This window comes from Lagopus muta, chromosome 18 (genome assembly GCF_023343835.1).
Source record: "Lagopus muta isolate bLagMut1 chromosome 18, bLagMut1 primary, whole genome shotgun sequence".
Taxonomy (NCBI): Eukaryota; Metazoa; Chordata; class Aves; order Galliformes; family Phasianidae; genus Lagopus; species Lagopus muta.
In genome coordinates, this window is record NC_064450.1 from 9,675,216 (window position 1) to 9,695,466 (window position 20,251).

Genomic DNA, 20,251 nt, shown 5'->3' on the forward strand with positions numbered 1-20,251 from the left:
GCCGCGCCGAGCCCCGCCGTGCCCGGCCCGCGGCATCCCGCAGCACGCTGCGCCGCTCGGGGAAATGGCGAACTAGCGGGGATTCGGGGAGGAGGGGGGGAAGCCGACGAGCGATGGTACCTCCTTGCAGCTAAAGGTGGTGGTAGGTGGCTGCAGCGCGCGGCTCGGAGCTTGACCTCGGTTTGTTTTTGGGACTGCAGGCGAGAGTGACAAATCTGATGAGCTGAAAAACAGTAAAAAGCGGGAGGATTTGGGGGTAAGTAAGAGATTGCCCCAAAATCGGCAGTACTTGTCTGGGGACGGGGAGGGGGAAAGGTATCTCCGCAGAACTACTGTGGATCGGGGAATGCAATTAGCTGTGCATTGCAGCACAAGTACTTCGCTAAGTCTTGCTCGTACGCTCACGTTCCCCTTCCTACCGCCAAATCCGGGAGAAGTTTGGGTTTGTTTTTCTTTTCCTCCTTCTTTAAATAAGTTTTAAAATATCGGCATCCTTAGCGAAGCCGGCCGGCGATGCGCACAAACCCCGGCTGCCCGCAGCCTCCACTTCTGCAGGTTGGGATTTGGATTTGAGGGGGAGGGGACGAGTGCCGGTGCCCCCCCGGCCCCGACCGCAGCCCCTCCCGGGGCCGCCGAGCTGCACGGCCGAGGTCGGAGCGGCCCCGGTGGGCGGCAGCGGCGGGGGCAGCGCGGCCGGGGCCGGGCAGCGCTTTGCGCGGGGCAAGAACGACCCCTGCAGTCACCGGGCGGAAAGCAGCCTGGGCTCCGGGGATTGCAGAACGCCCGGCTGGAGAGCCGGCTGCGTCGCGCTCAGCTCCGCGCCGCGGAGGTGCGGTAGCGTCGGGATGGGGGGCGAAGGCGTTGCAGCGGGTATTAATCTCTTTCCGCTCGTTTTGTAGCAGCAGGAGAGGAAACCCCCTTCCTCCGTCGCCTCCCTGCCCCAGGCATGTTGGCGCTGCCCCGCTGAGACGTGCAGAGTTTGGGGTTAACTCGCACCCGGCCGCCCTGGAATAGAGACGCTCCGGACCGGATCGGTTGGGGTTTGTGGTCTATGTCTTGTTGGGAAATCCGGCGGATTTTTTTCTCGCTCGTGGAGGAAGAGCCCCGTCCTGGCGGTTGGCTTCGTGGTGTTTTTTGGAGGGCGAAGGAAGGGAAGGGATCTTGCTTGAGCCGTACACAGAGAGAGCTCGGACATGTGTTGTCAGCACATCTGGGGAATACAGTCTGCAAGTCCAGAAGGAAAATTGCTGGGATCGTTCAAACTGCGATATTGATCTTTGTTATTTTTTTTCGCCGAGGGATGCACTTGGCATGAGAATCAGAGGATGGAAATTGTTTGGGAGGTGCTTTTTCTTCTGCAAGCGAATTTCATTGTCTGCATTTCAGGTACGCAACCAGCACAGAAAGGGCGGGTGTGGGTGAGAAATACCTGGCAGGGCTGCCGGGGTTTCCCTAAGCGAGGGGCAAGAGATGGATAAATGCAGATCTAAGCTGTAGTTGAATAATGCGTGAACAACATATTGTGAGTGGATCGTGACAGAAACCATCAGCCATCAGTTCCCCCCTTATATCCAGTACCTGTAATTACGATACACTGGTTGCAATAAATAACCACAGTGCAGTGATTAAGCAGGTGCTTCAAATTCCTAATGTATTCTGGTTGTGATAATTAATCCCAACACTGCAGTAATCTCAGAATTTCATAGCTCTTGAAGTTCTTAAACTCGGTGGCTAGGATTCCAGCTTTAGACTCCTCATTTTTAAGCATGAAAAGATCTCTCTCTCCTCTAGTATACAGAAATCAGGTAATTTCAGTTGTCACTAGAGCTTGTCCAATTAATGAATAGGCACGGCCGGGTGTCTAGCGTAAAGGATTGGAACAATTTATTCTTGGGGAAAACACTTCCTTCTGCTGCAAAAGCCCTGGCTGCCTTGTTAATTTGTCATGTCAGTCATGCTGGAATAATTATGTTGTAGGAGGTAGTAGCGGGGAGGTGGCCAGTCTTCTAGTTCGGGACACTTCAGCGAGCCCTATGGGGATCCAGGCCGCCCGTGTCTCCTGCCGTTCCGCTTCCCTGCAGGCTGCTCCTGCCCTCTGGGTGTTGCGTAAGTCCGGGAACGAGAACGTGAGCTCCACCAGCCAGTGCTCTGCAGGGGGAGAGAAGGGCATCCCAGTGGGCACGGCAGAGCCTGACACAGCTGTGGTGATGGAGAGGGATCTCCAAAGCTCCCTTGGGGTCGTGCAGAGAACGGCTCGGCCGGCCCACAGCCAGCAGATCCTGCAGCACTCGCCCTGGCAGTGCCTGCCCTCACTGCGCTTCCTGCAGCGTTTTCTGACTGACCCAGCCTTGCAGCCCTTGGACTGGTGACACTGGTGCTGACTTATTAATACTGCCTGCATCTGACCTAAAACTTCTTTTATTCCTAAGCAAATTCTGTTGCTGTCTGCCTGTGTGGCACGTCAGTCTTTCTTTTATCCCTCCAGATTGGCACCATCTGCTACCAGGCACTCAGGTGACACCGGCAGCACCCCAAGCTGACCTTCTACTGGTGCCACTGGTGTCATCAGAATAATTCTCTCTCTCTTTAGAACAGCAAAACCTGCTGCCTCTTGTCATTTAAATCTCACGCTGATCTATTTAGCTCAGCATGATATGCCACCTGTCCAGTTCTCTTCAAATTAGGCACTTCCTTAAGTACCACGGTGAGAATGGAAAAACGAAGGTTATCACTTTCTTGGCCATCCTAACAGTAATACCTTGAGACAGGACAAAGCTGTCCCATTCTCTGCAGGTCCTTATGCCATGCAGTTAGCTGCCAGCATTTCCTAATCTTCCTCCCTCCTTTTCTCGCTTTCCCAAATGAGAATCCAGGCTCCTGAGACTGACAGCGAGGTCAGTCCTGCAGGGGGTCTCTTCCCTCTCTCTCTCTCTCTCTCTCATTACAGAGGATTCCAATTCCTGTTTTCCTTTTCATTTTTTTTAATTATTTTTTTTTCTTTTAATTTTATTGTGAAGGAATATATGAAATAAATGAATGATGGAATGCTTTTGCTGCATGGGCAGAGCTGCAGTTTCAAATAATTGTCTTAGCCTTTGAAGCATGTAGAGTATGAACATAGAGGCATTTAGCCTTTGGTTTTTTATTTTCCTTCTTCCTAAGGATCTGTATTTTTTTCGGGAATCCTCAGGATTTGTCACCTTGGTGGAAAGGATTAAGATTTGTAGATACCTCGCTGACACTAATGCTATGTATCTTTTCTCTGCCATCCTTTTCACGCTGTTTTGTAGCATACTGTGTAGCTGGGGTGTCTGGATAACAGCCCAAGGGAGGGAAGGTGTAACAGGCTCTCTTAAGGCTTGCCTCCATTTAACGCTGGATTCCAGGAGCTGTGTCTGTGTGGCACATCAGCTCTGGCCATTCATTCAACACGTTGCTGTGAAAAGCCCTGCAGTTCAGGCACAGTGCTACAAACGAGCAGAATGTGAGGCAAGGAAGGTTGTCACAGCGGTGCAGAGACAGGACTGTTCTGTGCGTGGATCTTTCCTGAACATCAGCACAGGCTGAATTCAGTGTGCACGTCAGGCTGCACCGGCCTTCCACTAATTTCAGTGAATGTCTGGATTAGGGCCATTTAAGGGCTGCCATTCAGAGGGATGGCGTTAATCGTCAGACAGAACTGGCTGTTAAGTTAGCTGATAAGTCATTTATCATTATTAGTAAACTTCTCTTTGAAAGATAGGTTCAACTTATGTCACAAAATCTTTTGCTACTTATTTGATGAATTTAAATATAAAGTGTGCTGAATGTAGCACTACTGCTGTTTCTTAATTAAATAATGAAGATATACAATTGGTTTTTTGGTATCTCTCCCATTATTTTTTAAGACTTAGTTTTGGTAGGACCTTAATGCTTACTATATGGAAAATAATCTATTTAAAGGAGGCTTATACATTTTCAAAATATGATCTAACATTTGTTATTGGTCAGTTACTTTACGTGTATTAAATAGCTTGGTTTAGAAGAAATGGTACTGAGATTTAGGAATATATGTATATTTTAATTACTGGCCCTTATGCTTGGGAAATTATTTGTCTGCAAACTTTGCAAACAACATTTTAAGATCTCTTGGCATACTGAATTAAGGCTTTTGCAAACTTGAAATTGTTTGAAAGGAGAATTCTTGCAGAGGGAAATGAGAAATAAGAATAGACTGAAGGACCAAGAAAACAATTTGTATCTTTTAGAAAGAAATGAAAGGCCTCTCTTTCCTGTAAGACATGATGCATATTTATTCCTTTGAGGTGTAATGAATGAAGAAAACTAGTCTTGATTTGTATTATGGACTTCAAGGTTTTGAGTTATGGTAGAACACCAGAAGAACACAGGGTAGTCAAAATGAAGATGTCCTCCAAACAGAAAGCTGAAATAAGACCCCTCTGCTTCCTTTGGAGATGCAGATCATGATGGCACAGAGGCTGTGCTGTTTGTATAGAGAAAGGACTATGGTTGATAGTATGACAACCAATTTTTTTCCTTTCCTGATGAGAACATCACCTAAGATTAATTACCATCAGTGTTCTCAGCTGTAGGTCAGATGCTTTTGATCCCATAATGGCTGCCATAATTTACTTGCATTGTCAACTGTATAAACCAGTGCTTTTTTTTTTTTTTTTTTTTTTTTTTTGTGATTCTAAATATTAAAAATCAATTTCAGGATAAAAAACAGGATACTGTTTTGAAACTCCTGCAGAATATTTCATTTAAATAAGGGAAAGATACCATAGTAGGCATTGATTAAAAAGATATCTATGTACATTTTCTGTTAATCCATCAACAAAATGGTTTACAGAACCTGTATGTTCAACATTCTTGTGGCTTCCTATGAATTGGTACATTACCTCTTACTGTTTTGGTTTGCAGGAACTAAAATGGATGGAATCTGTGCAAGTCTCACAGCTCTCATTATTTGAAAGCATTTTCATCTTTTGCTATCATCATGAAGTCAGGAAGGGACATCCCTTCTATGATGTAATTGCTTTGGCCTATTTGGCAGAAGTCATGTGGGTCATAAATCACGTATCATGGACAGTTATGATGGTATCAAAAACCTGCTAAGTGTCAGAGGTATCTCCTGTGTATCAAGTGTCTCCTGGCATTGAGGTCTATGGGGGTCCTTGGAGCACAGTGCATTTCATTTTCTGTCTTGCTGCTTCTGTAGTCTCTGAGCTCTTATTACCTAGCATAGCACAGAGATGTCCTATAGGAACTCTAAATTATGCCAGGGCTTGAATTAGTAATTGAATGATGATGCATAAGGTCTGATAACTCTTCTTTTCTTACTGTTACACAATCTGAGGTAATTCAAGCTAGCACAAGTGGTTCTGTAGAAGAGAAGAATACCAAGGCTCTCATGTACATTAGTAGCTAACACTGAATAGCTCGTAATGTTTGAACAAAAATGTTGAAACTGTGTTGATTATTTGAGAATAATTATTTCAGAAATAGCTTTTTCTGGCACGTTTGTTAAGTAAGAAAAGTAGTATCCTAGGGGAAGGAATTATTCATAGCACAGATATGTGAGAGGGAAGAAATCACTAGGCACATAGGCAGGTAGAATATGCAGCCTGGTACATCTGGTGGCTAAGATCTTCTGGCATCAAATCCACTATAGTATTCCTTTCTGCTTTATCCTATTCCCACAGCTTCATGTGTGTGGGCAAACCTTCATGCCTGCATGGCGTTTGTTGATATTACTGAAAATCCACGTGGACTCAATCCTCCTGCTCACATTCAAACACAGGATGGAGGCCATATGTTATATCCAAAGCCTCTCCATTTCTTATCATGTGAATGCTTTCTCACTTCAGAGATGTTGCCGCCTTTTCAAAAGGTGTGAAGATGTTTCTGCTTTAAAATTCTATGGAAATAGCCTCGTAGTCCCATATAAGTGTCAGCTTTTCTTTTGTGTGTGTGTCCTGTATTTTTCATCCTTCTATTTTCGTTGTTAGTTTTACAGCTAGAGCGTGACCAGATAGGCACTAGAGTGTAAAAACAACACACATATTTTTAGTTTATGTAAAGGTAGTCGAAGGGAACATTTATGAATAGTTTTGCACATATTATGCTGAGCTGTTTTCCATCCAGTAAACTGAAGAGAAGAAACCAGCAATCAGTGCTATTGTTTTACAGATCTCAACAATAAAGACACCCAGTTTTCAAAGTGGCCTTTTGGCCTTGTTGTGTTCCTCACTGACAGTCAAAAAACTGTCCAGGCTCTTCCACTGTTCTGTCTCGAAGATACAATAGGAAGTTGTTATTGGCATAAGAGGGATGAGTGAAATGTTTCATATCTATATTTTCTGTAGTCCAGAAGCCTTTCTGGTGACACAGGTGAGCACTGGGTGTCTCACAGGCAGTGTGAAGATATTTGTCAACATGGAAGACATTTTCCATATTAACCAACTGCTTAGCAGCTGACAGTTGAGGTAAGAAGGCATAAGGGAACATATATTCACACCCACTTTAAAAGACCTTAGAACTCTGAGAATATTATAAATGGCTTTAGTGTTAATCAGATGTAGGCCTTAGAAATTGCAAAAACTTGAAGCTTGACAGTAAGGGAAGCTTTTGATGGTGGGACTCCATGCTCCTTTTGAGAGCAGGTGCCACGCACAGCTCTGTGCAAGGCTGCATCCCTAACCTTTTTCCTTTTTTCTTTTATTCTTGTTGAAAAATTATAAATGATCACTTCCCACACATTGAGAGTATCCAAAGCAATGGTCAGAATTAAACAAAATAAATGCTTTCATTGTTTGGTATTTTTCCATACTAAAATATTTCTGGTTTAGATTGGTGTGTCTGTATTTCTGTAGTAAAATAAATACCCCACAGTGTCATCTTTTGTAATATTATTGCCAGAAAAAATATCATAGCAGGTGAAACTCAGAGAAAATAATTATAGAATACTTCTAAACAAGATACCTAAATAAAGATAGATATTATCCGTAATGTTATCTATTAATTTAGACATTCTTTCTTACTTCCTGTATCAAGAGCTTAACTTGCTCAGAATATCCTGTTTGTCATCTGGCTTTTAAGTATGGAACAGACAGAGTTGGGCACTGGCTTTTAAGCATGCAGGGAGGAGGAAGCTAAGCAGCATTATCATTTTTTCCTTTCTAAATGTGTTGACATCTCTAGCTTTTGAAAGTAATATTTGAGTAGATAGATTTAGAGGGAAAATGTGGTTTTTTGCAAAATCATCTTGTCAGTTTTGTGGGTTGTTTCCAAATTAAGTTCTTTCCTACTGTTAGCTACTATAATGCACTGTTCTGCTTCAAGAATACTCCTCAGAATGGAGTTTTTCTGTTCTGCCATGGGTAGAAAGACTAGCTCAGTAGGACACCTACAGAATTTTCCTTATTAATGCTGAAAGAAAAAGATAATGAGTAATAGCGAAAGGCCTTTTGGCACACGTGACTGAGAGGTGGTATCATTTGAAGTGATGCTTTCCAGCAAAGTGCCTGATAGCTGTTCTCCTGGCAGTTGGTCAGGAAGGATTGCTGCTGCCACAGCGACGTTTCATTTGGCTGGGTGGCATCCTTGGGCTGCTAGAAGGAGCATTAATTTGCATTTGCCACTATGGCAGAGAAAATAAAATGATTATTGGTTTCTCTTTAGGGGAAAGGTAGTGAAGATTGGTGCATGCTGGATGAAAAGGATAATTTTACTTTAATACACTATCCCCAGAAAATGAAATTCTATGGAGAAAGTGCTATTTGTTCACACGTGGGTGGACACTCCTACCATTCACAGAGGGGCATGCTGTTTCCCATAGGGGAAGCTGCAGTTACAGAAAAAAAAGAACAGTGTTTGAGCCAGCGTTGGTCCTAACCCTGCTGCTCGGAAGTGTATGAACAGCAGATTTCTCTGAATGGGATTGTAGAGCACGGATTTTTCCAAGAATGAAAAAAGTGAATGGGAAGAGATTGAACTGCATTTCAGTCAAAAAGGAAAAAACAATGTTGTCTTTCAGTGACAAGCCTTGTAACAGTCTGCAGGCAGTAAGAGATGTTGACCACAATAACACAACGGAGAAAATGAGGTAAAATGTTGTGTGACAGATCACCTAACAGCAATATAAACATTTAACAACAGTTCCTGTTCACACTCACTCGCACCTTGCAGCTCCAGGATGACTCTTAAGCCTTGTTTCTGGTCACAGACTGGCAGTCACCTCACAGCAATTAGGGAGCAGGCACGACAAGCTTCAGACAAGTCACAGCCCCGTCCCCTGCCTTGGGTCACACGTGAGAGCTGAGCCCACACAGCAGAGTGGCTGCAGGTCAGCCATGTTGGGTGCCTCAGCATCCCGCCTGCCCTTAGCCTCCTTACCTCACTTCCTTTCACTGACAGGCCGAAGAAGCTTGGTGTGGACTTGTCTCCTCTCACGTCTCCTCTCCTCAGACATGCCTGGGGCTGGTAGGAAGGTGGCCAGCCTGCAGCTCTTTGTCCCTCAGCAAGATGACTGCCCCGTGGCACTCCAGCCCTTGCAAACACCTTCTGGAAACATCTTTCTGAAGAGTTCTGCTGAGATATGTGCAGTTGACCTCTGACTGGGACAGCTGCAGCCAAATGGTGAAAATCTTGCAAGTTTGGCCCTGAGAAACATAGAATGACATTTTTGAATTTCTAGAACTTTCCATCCAGCAGAGCAGTGAGCTTGGTGCCAGCTCCGCTCCTTTACCTCCAGACCCTCCGCCCTGGGCAGTTTGCTTCAGCTCGATGTGTCCTCAGCTGGGGTGAGGAGCCACAGCACGGGGTTGGGGGTCCCAATCCCTCCTCCTCTCTCTGCATGGGCATTACACGGTATTTCTGCTCTTCACAGACATGGCAGTGAAGTTATGATGAGGTACAATTCCTCTAAGTCGTCGTTGTGACTAGGAGTAATGGACAGGCAGCCCCTACCTGCTGCCTCACATTCCCATCTGCAGGAGGCTGAGGGCAGCCAAGGCCCTTGCCCTGCTTTTCCCATGGGGCTGGGGAGCTCAGCAGACCCACAAACTGCTGCAGTAACTGGATATGCTGTGCAAATGGATGTGGGCATTCACCTCGCTTCCCTTTTTTTTTTTTTCTTTTTTTCTTTTTTGTTAGTATTCCTATTTATAAGTATTGTCTTATTGTTATGGTAAGTTTTTGCCTGCTGGAAAGCAAAGCAATCTACAAGGACTCCACAATCTCCTCTCATTTGCCCAGCTGATCCTGGGGGTACAGTGTGACAGTTAGTAATTGCAAGTGGGATTTAAAGTTACCTGCAGATGCATAATTTCTATCTTCAGTAAACCCCTTGGCTCTCTCTCCAAGTTGTTAACAATTCGTCTTTGCCAGTCTGTAATTGTGCCTTGGCTCTAGAGTCACAGGTATTTAGCACACTGTGGAAAAGGATGCAAAATAGAGTAATAAATAATACTATTTACTTTTATTAGGTAGCATAGGTATGTTTTCATTCCTGTGAACTAAAAGCAGTCATTCTTTTTAGATTTTATTGCTAAACATTAATACACAGATCCAGCAAAATGCAAAACGTAAAAGATAAACTGAAGAGTTTTGCTGTATCTGTGTCTTAATGTGTGATTGTGTAAAATAATTTTGATTAAGGACGTACTCGAGAACTTTGCCAAAGCAAGGACAAGGAGTGGTATTATGCATGAATAATACAACATCTTTGGAAATACCTGGTTCGGATGAGCAGAAATTTTCATAATCCCCGATTAAGTCATATATGCAATAAGAAAATAGTTTTGATCGTATTCATTCTTTGTGTGGTAAAGGGAAGATATGGACTTCTATGGTATGAATAACATAGCAAGAGAAAGTGTACAATCAGAATTAAAATTATTTGGATTTAGTTAGTTAATTCTTGCTGCACGGATGCCCTGAATGAAACAGATGCCATTTTTCACCACAGTAAACAGATTTCCCCTGGACTGCAGCAAACAAAATCAAAAACACAGAAATAACTAGAGATGGGTGACAATTCACCACGATTTTCTTATGTGACTTTCTGCTCCACTTCTTCTTCCAGTGCAGATTTTGATTTTATTTAGATCAGACCTCAAGTACAGATACAAAGAGGATGTGCCATGTGAAGGCCTGGGCTATGAGGCTTCCTGCGTGAGCGCTGCAGGGATGGCGGCACAGCTGTGCTGTGGGATGAGGAGAGACCCAAAAAATCCAGGTGGTGCCAACAGTGGTGCCTGGGGAAACCTCCTGCCAGTGTTGTGCAAGCAGCTGGCACAGTCTAGATTGCATAAGCAGGGTTTAGTCAAACAGATAGAGGAAACTTCTTGTGGGGAGTATATAAAAATACTTGTGGTTCTGTCTATCATGCTGTCTGTGGACAAAATGAGCCAAACTTGGCCTCTGTACAGCTGAGGGAAGGTGGGAGCAGGGCCAGTATGTATCACTTGAAAAGTTGCTCATGTTTTAAATGAGGTCAGCATTCATATATGGTGTTAAGATTAGATTTCTACTGTGGCAAGAAAATTTATTGTACTATTTTACTATAGTACTATTTATGAAAATAGCTAGACAAAGCTCCACATTTACATCAGCTTTATGTATTTTGGCTGTGTCTACCAAAGGACATGGAACCTTTTCTTCTTCAGCCATTATCCTGCTTTGGCTCTACTTGGTGCTGCACAAACACATAACTCTCACATTTTAAGTTCCTTACTCTTTGCAAGTGGGACCTTCTGTGTCTTCATGCTTTTAAATAATTCCTTACTTCACAGTAATAAAAGAACATATCTGACAAGACAGTCATCGTCTTCCTTCCTTCTAATGCTCCTGAAAAAGAACCCGTGACTCAGATTTCAGAATGCAGAACGGTTGAATGTAAATCCTCTCTGAAAGGTCTCCCTTTCAGTGTCTGCTTTACTGATATCCTAGAAACTGCTCTTGAGCACCAACAGATGAAGATGTGCCTTGATCACGTAATATCATCACATCTCTAAAAATTGATCCTACTCTTTGAATATTTCAGAACACTCCAGAACTTAAAATCTTGAAAATAGAGCATTGTTAGATAGAAAACCAGAGCGCACAGCATAGGACCAGTGCATTAAAAAAAAACAAAAAACCTCGAAGTTTTGGATGTAACTTTCAGTCATATTATATAAACTGTACGGAAATAATCTCCTGGCATTTGCTTGGAATGACAGCCATCAGTTCCTACACATTTATTTAAAAACTTACGTAGAAACAAACACAAACGTGTTTTGGATGTTTGCTCAGGGGGAAAAAATAAAACAAGCTTTGCTAATGCAGACTGAAATAAAGAGTAAAGTAAAACCTACAGATCAGCTCCTAGTTCACAGAGATAGTATGCTGCAGAATTACTCCGCCAAAAAATGTTGGTTTTGAGTTTAATCAAGTATTAAGCAGAGGTCTCTTGGAATAAAGTCCCACTGAAAGCACACTGTGACCTCTGCTGCTGGGATTCAGGTATGTGACAGAACTGCGCTTAGCAGCTTTGCTGGTCATGTGGTCAGAATGATTTTCAATCACTTTGGTCATTGCTGGATTAAAATTGAGGCTGCAGAGATTAATGGTCTGTTGTTACTAATCCACTAAACCTCTGTTCCTAGATCTTTTAAATTGACTGAACCTATAGATTGTTAAGTAACTGAGAGATATGGTTTGTAATGTTTTTAACTATCCCTTGTGATGTTTGGTTTTAGCAGTATCCTATTATTCATGACTCCTTGAGACACTGATCTGAGCTCTTCCTGAATTGAACTTTATATATTTTTATTTATGTTGTTCTATAGTGTAATAAAAGTTTATTTCAATTTAAATGAAGATGGATGAACTAAGTTTTACTATGTTTAGACATGAGTTCGAGTTAGTAGAAGCTCAAATAAGAACAGAAAACTAAACCTTGTGTTTGTTTCTTTCTTATAAGTGTTGGCCACCATTCCTAACGATCAAAACCTCCCCTGTCTCCCCTCAGTCTTTTTGCCATGAGCAGTGGTGGTGGTCCCAGGTAGGCTTCACTGACGGTGGAAGATGTGGCCAAATGCAAAACTGCTGTTAAAGCTTCTGGGAAATTATATTTTCTAAAATAGTGCAGTGTTTGGATTACCAGGGCTCGAGGCTATTCCCAGAGATCTAACATGGCTGATCTTCTTTTCACTACTTAATTTCTATGCAGGTGTAGGAAGTTTATCCCAGATAAAAGTCAGTGTACAAAAAATACGCATTTTAACAGGTAGTCATCAGTCAAGAATGGAGGAGACTGGAGGTGGGGGAAAGAGAACAGCATGTGGAAGAAATCAGGCTGATTATGGCTGGGAGAATTCTGGGGACTCTAAGCTGAGTGGATGGTCTGATATTAGAAAAGCAGAGTGATGGAGCCCCTCATTTATGTCTTTTGGGCTCTATTTACCATGCCTGTGCTTAAGGTTGCAAGTTGGAATTGTTTTGGCTTTCATGTGTAGTTTTGTGAAATACTCCGTTCTAAAAGTGTAATTACAAAAATGTGTTTGGTTTTGTTACAGAAGAGTGCAAAATGGGTTCATTTAAAAATGATTATTTCCTTTGATGGAAAGAGTTGAGTACCTGGTGCATGCAGATGGGTGCAGATACATCTACATCATGTACAAAAAAGAAACTGGTTTTGGCTGAATAAATAATGAAAACAGTCAAGCTTTAAACAACTAGGTTTTGATGTTTGTTTAAACCACAGTATAATTAACTCTTTAACAGGAAGCATGCTTAAATTATATCTTGCTTTGAATGCAGTTTTGATTCCTGTCATTATGTGGTGAAAACAGGCAGAAATTTTTTTGCTTTTGTGTTCACTGCAGGAGATGTGGAAAAGTTGTAGGAAAGTAAGGTTTTGCATTTTAACTGTAGTTGCATTCATTCGCCTGGAAAAAGGGAGTATAAATTAATAAGCCATTAAAATCATCGATAAAGAATGCAATTCTGATTTAAAGGGTCAGTATATAATAAAATTTTATGATTATTAACTTATTATGAGTGCATTCTGCATGTTTATACTGACATAAAGCAAGGTAATGTGGCTTTAACTTTATAATTAACTTCCAACTCTGTGAGAGAATTCCTGCGAATTCTGAGCTCTGTATTTCATGCAGCCATCTCTGTTTCTGAACCGTGGTGTTTTTTGCCTTCTGGTGTCACAGTAGTAGCATGTCTTGATTAAGGACTGCAAGGAGCTTTTACATCTGCTCTTGTTGCAAAGCTACGCAGGATAAACTAGGCCAAGATAGCTCATCGTGCAAATTATGGACCTCCAATTGCTTCTTTTCCTCCAGACCTAATAACGTGTTCAGATAAAACTGGGACTGTGGAAGTAAACTCAAAGCACTTAAATGGATTTTTGGCAATTTCTCAATATTATCTGAAGACAAAAGCATTAACATAAGACTTAAATATGTGACTGTATGAAAGAGATGAGATCCCCTAAGAAGTCATCGCCAGTCATTAGGAAGTACAGTCCTCATCCTCTGGGAAATCAGAGTTCATCATGTAAACAAAAACCACAGTTTCACTTACTGAGGGCTGTAGATCAATGAAGATAGTTATTGTGAAAGTGTAAATAGTGACCTTACATGTGACAGAAGTACCTGATACTGCATAAACATAAGGCCAGGCCTCTTGCGAGGCTCTATAGAAGATTGATCTGGGAGGACTAGGCTCTAACTGAGCTTCCAACATAAGGGAGTTGAATAAAGTTTGCAGCTTTGTAGGCGGGATTTGAAGCTTCAACCACATGTTGTGGTCTAAATTACAGCCTCACAGTAGGGTGGAAAACTACCCTGATCTTTAGCTAGCACTTTGGCTAGCCACTGGGAGCACTTTCTACCCGACTGTGCTCACACTGCACAAATTGTGGCATTCGTTGAGTGAAGTGACACCAAGTAGACTCCCTGTGTTTGTGTTGGTGTACTGAATGGCTTCATGGAATTCAGCCCTATGTAATAGCTGAAAATGTTTTTCTCTGTCAGACCCAGTTTTTTCTGTTTAGACACTTTAGAGACCAGAGTCTACTAGCATCCAAAGTAGTTCTTTATAATCCTGCTGAGCAAGTGAGAAATACTAATTTATTAGAATTAGAGCAGTTTTTACCCTCTTGGCTTGAGTGTAAAATAACAAGCAGCCAGATCCTGTACTTATGTAAATCAGTGCAACTCAAAAGATCTTTTCTACTTTGTAAGAAAATGGAGCTAACCCAAAGCATGTGTGCTTGGGGATCAGGTCCTGGGATGCATTAGTGAGGGGGTTTGTCTTTTGATCTGAAGTAATGCGCCTACTAGCTCTGTTAACCCAAACGTTTATTCTGTGCTTCTAATCCAAGTTTAAGACTGCCTTAAATATTACAGTTGCCACATAAACATGTAGTTTGCTCATTTGGGGGGGATTTGTTTTTACAGCAGTCATACAAGGAGGGCCCTATTACCAATAGTCCTTTTTTTTTTAAAGCTTCTGCCATCCCTTGCACTCCTGGTGTTGCTGTTTTTTTCACAGTTGCTCTTAAAGGCAATATTAACAGATGGCATGCATTGCTCATTAAATCTGCATCTACACCTCTCCAAGGACTGCAAAAATGTTGGGAAACAGACCATGTTACTGCAGTAAGTGCTTAGAAGCATGAAACTTACTGTGCTATTCATGAGCAGATTTCAGATTTAGTATGTTTTAAGTGCTATAGCAGTAGAGTTACAAATACCTTGTTTGAGTATTTCTATTTTAGCTCAGCCTAGATATGTTCTACTTTCTCACAGATTGCTTGAGGTCTTTGTGTTTCTTTCATGCTTGCCATATTTGCTCTTCTGTAGTTTTATAGTCCACAACTACTCCCTTTTAGATAGATTAGGTTCATAATGCTGGACATTAAACCTAGATGTTTCCAGATATTCCTAGATATTTCCCACCTCTGATAACACGTGTCATATGAGGTACTTGTGCTTTGCCTTAAGATCACTTTCCCTGTAATGCTTAGCTCTTCTTTTTGTTTTGTCTGCAGTAATGACCCTCTGAAAATAGGTTAGAAATACAGCTGTTACTTTTAGCCCTTCTGATTTCCAGTGTCTGAAGAGACAGCGCCTTGATGCATGAGGCAGGAGGGCATTGTGCTGCTTTGGAATTTATCTTCTGAGTGTTTCATGTTTTTGGTGAGAGATGCAGAAACCCAACTAGCAAATGAGAATTATCATTTCACCTTCTTTGTTACTCTGATTTGTAACTGATGTGATCTGCCCAGCAATTGTAAACACATCAATATGGCCAGAAATGAAGTGCTCCCATCTTGTTTCTCTTGTTTTTCCTTTCTTTAGTAAGTGTTGGGTCAGAAGGGTTAAGCTGTTACTGATTCCAAGGTTAGGATTTTCTTTTCTAGTTGATCTGTGTTAAGGATAAGGAAACTAAAAAGTGAGTAGTACCTTAAGTGGAAATGATAGCATTTGTACAGAAAGAACCATTTCAACTCTTCTGTGTTTGAGCTGGTCGAAATGGGCAGCGAAAAGTGGAAATTCATTTCTTTCTCCTACAGTTTTGCATGTTTATTTCTGATTTTCTACTGGCTAAGGTTATTTCATTTTCTATAAGCAAAGCTTAAATAAAAAGTGATTTTAAATAAACCAGTTCCATTAATGGGATACAAAAAGCAGTGTAGGCCCTCCTGGGATGAAATGAACCTACTTTGTATACATTTCTGTTGTTTACTTGGAAAGGGGGTAAAGTGAACATGGTAAATAGAGTTTACATTTATCCAGTGTGCTTTCGGAATGCAGGCTAGAAGTCCACCTAACCTTCTGAAGAATCAGGGGTAGGAATACGAAGAGCTTGACTGTGTTAGTCATTGAATCTTGGCTCTTTGTTTTTTTTTTAAACCCTTAACTAAGAATACAGAAGCTGTCAGGATCCTGAAAGACAAAACAGATAATAACTTAAATGCTCTGAAGTTCTTCATATGCACTGTTGACCTTTGAGTCATCTGACTACTTACGAAGATTATTTCATTAGTATTTGCACACTGACTTGCTGCCAAAAAGTCAATCTGCTTTTCCAGTGCATGGTTTTATTTTGAAGGTCTTCAGCTGTGGAATAGAATCCAGTATGTAAGAAAGAGCTGGCAGAATTGGAAGCTCTCCAGTAAATGCTTTCCCAGGTTACACTCTGGTGATGCTGAAACATTACAAGTGTTTTATGTGGCCTCCTTTCCCTCGTGCCTTACCTAACACAGCTCTTCCTGAAGAAGGGCAAGTTTTAGTTCCCACTGCCCCCAAGAGAATGTTCTACTTGTTATTTACAAGTTAGAATTTACACATCATTTGGACTTGTGTTTTGTCAAGCTCGAAACAGTGTTTTTGAAGATATCTGTGATGAGTCTTATGATTCCTCTGACAGAGTTGATTAGTTAGGATATAAATGACAGTATGGATCTCATATTGATAGCTTAACCTCCTTGTATTGTTGAAAACACTTATGCTAGCTATTTAATACAACATGTGAACAACCATAAACAAAAAGCACAACGAATGGCCGTATCAGAAAGGGCTGACTCAAGATCAGGATAGCTATCAGTGGACCACAAGGGAAACGTCAATTGCCTTCAGATGCAGGATTAAAAAGAAGGCATATGGATGTCCACTTTCTTTTCTTTTTTTCTCTTCTCTCCCTCTTTGCTCTCTGAAAGGAGAGGAAATTCAAAACTTCACCTAAAAGAGCAGGATTAAGCTAGGAAATTCCTATAGGCAGTTAACTGTGCCTGAACTATAAATGTCCAATTTATTGAGCTTACAGGGCTGAGCTAATTTTTGTTTATGGTGAGCAGACACTGATGAGCCAGCCAAATACCTGGAGTCTGGAGAATGAAGGTACAGTTTATACTTTATCATTAGACTTTGAGTTCAATCCTTTGGTATATTGGCAAGGCCTGCATTTCACAAGGGGTAGACTAAAGAAATTCTCATGTTCCTGTCCAGTGGAGTAAACAAACAGCTACATTCTGCAAATGTTGCAGACTTGGGATCTGTTTCAAGGAAAGCCCAATTAGAAGCATTAGAAGGCAGCCTAGCTTGTCTCCTTGGGATAGGGCATGCATGACTGCAGGTATTTATTTAGTGCCTGGCAGGATGGAGCTCTCCTCCTAATTGGAGCTTTTCAGTGCTACTCCGACCTAACCGAGGTGCACAGTAAGTCAGCACAGCTCCACTGATCTCACTAAGTATACATCTGACTTGCTCTAACTGTAAGCTATCTCCTCCCAGACATGAGAGCTGGCATTCTTACGTTCCTCTTCAAGTACCAAGGAAGATAAGAAGGTGTTATTGTTACTCTCAGTTATTCCCAAGTTAATACAATGGAATCTGTCTCAGGAGACTCCCAGACCTCTTGCTTTAAGGGCTGGAAAGTTTTAGATGAAGGGTCTCTCTTGTCTGCTTATTCTTGAATTCTTTTTTTCAAAGCTTTTGCTGCTAGCTGCAGATCAACATGATTCTAATGCTTCTTTCAAATACATGCAGGGTATGGGCTGGTGGGAGATGGAGCAGCTCTGAGAACACTTTGCAAGAGAAAAAGGGATGTGAAAGATCTGGAGCAAGAAAAGTCCATGGGTGTTAGAACTTCAGAGTTTAACCACTAGTTCACTGTCTTCTACATTTAGGACCTTTGCTAAAAAGCAGTGGCTCAGCAAACTGTGCTCCAACAGCTGTGATCCCTGGATCCCTGATCCCTTTCCTTTTAGTATTAAACTTCTTGTTCACACTGTGACTGCTGGTTCAGATGCTCACTTCGCTATGCATATCCCCTCTCCCACTCCCACAGACCCCCAGTAAGCTACTCTTAAAGGAAGGATTCATATCTCATCTACTGATTGCTTCCCACATTATTTGATCTGCTGTTGTTCTTACTTTCATATAAAGCACATGCACATTTATTATGGTGGCAATTGCTATGCAAATTGTACACAGATATATAACACGTCACAGACATGCATATGAATTCTTATGTGAGCATGATAAAAATAAAGTCAGCATCTGAGAGAAACAAATTGCCTTGATAGGCTTCAACTAAATTACAAATCCTGCACCTTCATCAGACGAAGTGCTTTGGGCTGGATTTGGGTATTTGCTCTAACTGGGACTGGCTGGCTGGGTGAAGGCAGCTGTACTTGGTGCTAGGGTGGGAAGATGAGAAAACAGTTGGTGCGGAGGAGACCGTGCCTGAATGAGGTGCTGTGGGATGGAGGAGGCAAGGAGAGAAAAAGAGGAGAAAATTAGGTCTGAACCAGTTTGGTATGGGAAGGACAGGAAAGAATTGGCCTTGTAATCACTTTGGTAGGTACAAGAGGGATGCCAGGATAGATTTTTCCTTTTGAATTTTCTTAAAAAATAAGAGCAGGGAGAGACAAGTGAAGAATTGTTATTCTCACAATCTGAAATTATCTTAACACTCAGAAATCATGAAATAACTGAAGTAAGGTTATGTGCAAGGGTTATGTGGGAAAAGACACTATTTAGCATTTGTTCGGTTTATTGCAGAGGTTGTGGGACACAGTGAATTAAAGAGAACTGCAGGAAGAGAAGACAGTCACATAGACTTCTCTAGAGAGTAGAATTTTATCCCTGTCTCTGCCGGAATTTGAGTTGCTTGGCAACTCACTTTAATCCAACTTTTCAAGGGTGGCCACTGATTATATGTTTCCTCATTCCCCTGAGGCCCCATTTGCAGAAGAGCTGAACAGATACAGTTAAAAAGATCAATGGGAGAAATTTTTTGTTTGAATTGAGTGAATCAAGTCTAAACACAGTAAAAATCATACAGTGGGACCACAAATTGGCTAATGAAAAGTTGGGATTATCTTTCTTTTGGGAGTTTGAATTGTGTGCTGAAAAAAAGAGAAAACATGATACTTGTACCTTGAAATGCTAGCAAGACTGTGATTGAAGTGGCCTTTCACAGCACTGCCTGGTTGGTTTCAGATAATGAGCCTTTGAGATTTTCTTCTGCACAGAGAGCTGAAGCAGCAGCCCTTGCTCTCTATCTCAGACCCAAGTGTTAGGTTGAGAAAGATAGGATCATATAGGCAGGAAAATATAAATGAGACCCCTCCCCTCAGACAGATGTATAATTCCAAATGTTCCATCCCCCACTTCTCCTGCAAACTTCTACTGGCTTTCCTAACCCAAGAACTGCTAGGTTCTTACATAATTGCTAGGTGCATGCTTGGGTTCGGATCTTGCTCTTTTGAAATCACTCTACGATTTGACCAGACTTCATTGGAAGAGAAAGGGGATCAGGCCCCTAAGAAGACAGCTTTTGTTATCTATATAGAAGGAAGAAATGCCCAGAGCTATTATAGCTTTGTAACTGTAGGAATCCTATTTTCCACTTTGCCTTAGACTGAAGTTTGGACATTTTTTCCTTCCTAAAGGCCAGACATATTTCTGTTATCTGCTTGAAGAGAAGGAGCATACACTAAAATTCATCTTATTTTTGTCATGTTATTATATGATAGATAAACCAAACAGAAATGTCTGTGTTAGCATTTTAAGTTGATTTGAGATTGGGGTTGTGTTGATAGCTGGGATGCTAACCTGGTTAGTACTGTACAGGATTATCTAGACTGAAGTCAGCTGAGTTAACAAAGCCACTGGGTTGTCAGATAAAACTTTGACTTCTTTGGGAAACAGCGCCAAGGAGAAGAGTAGGGCAGGTTGAAGGTTGAAAAAGGAGCTTTAATACAGAATGTCTGCAGATGGTGGCAAATTGTCCTAAGAAAACAGACCAGTGCATGTCTCTCTCCTCATTTTGTAGTGCCAACTCTATCTCACCCTAGCACCTGTGCACTTTGTGCCACACTAAATTCCAGATGTGACTAAACACAGATGGGAGGAAAGTGGTGTTGTTTTAGCAGGTGTTTGGAGATCACGATTTAACATTTTCCTTAAGAAGTCAATATCTAGCATTTCTTTGTCTTTTTCTTTAAAACCTGGAGTGACTGAAAAGTCGGTCACAGGAAAGAAGGGAAATATTGGTACTTGAGATTGCAGGTGATGTGATTTCAGAATTGTGCCTTTTCAGACAACGGACATTTGCTGGGCTTCTGGACCACCTTGACATTTATTCAGGTTGCAGCAGTGGTGTCTGTGGATTACCGCTGTGCTGAACAGCAGCACAACAGTAATGGCCTAACATTTTAAAGTGCACTTAGCCTCTG

The 20,251-nt window shown here is 41.8% G+C and overlaps 1 protein-coding gene across 2 annotated transcripts in view; it reads left to right on the forward strand.

Moving 5' to 3' along the window:
* Positions 1-20,251, forward strand: part of CA10 (carbonic anhydrase 10) — a 154,428-nt gene continuing 134,177 nt past the window's right edge. The window contains exons 1-2 of one of the 2 annotated variants that reach the window (XM_048965473.1): positions 1-256; positions 900-1,386. In XM_048965473.1, coding sequence (XP_048821430.1) covers positions 1,326-1,386 — 61 coding nt within the window. In that variant the 5' untranslated portion in view covers positions 1-256; positions 900-1,325. The remainder of the gene's footprint in view (positions 257-899; positions 1,387-20,251) is intronic. The other variant, XM_048965474.1, reaches the window with a different exon arrangement.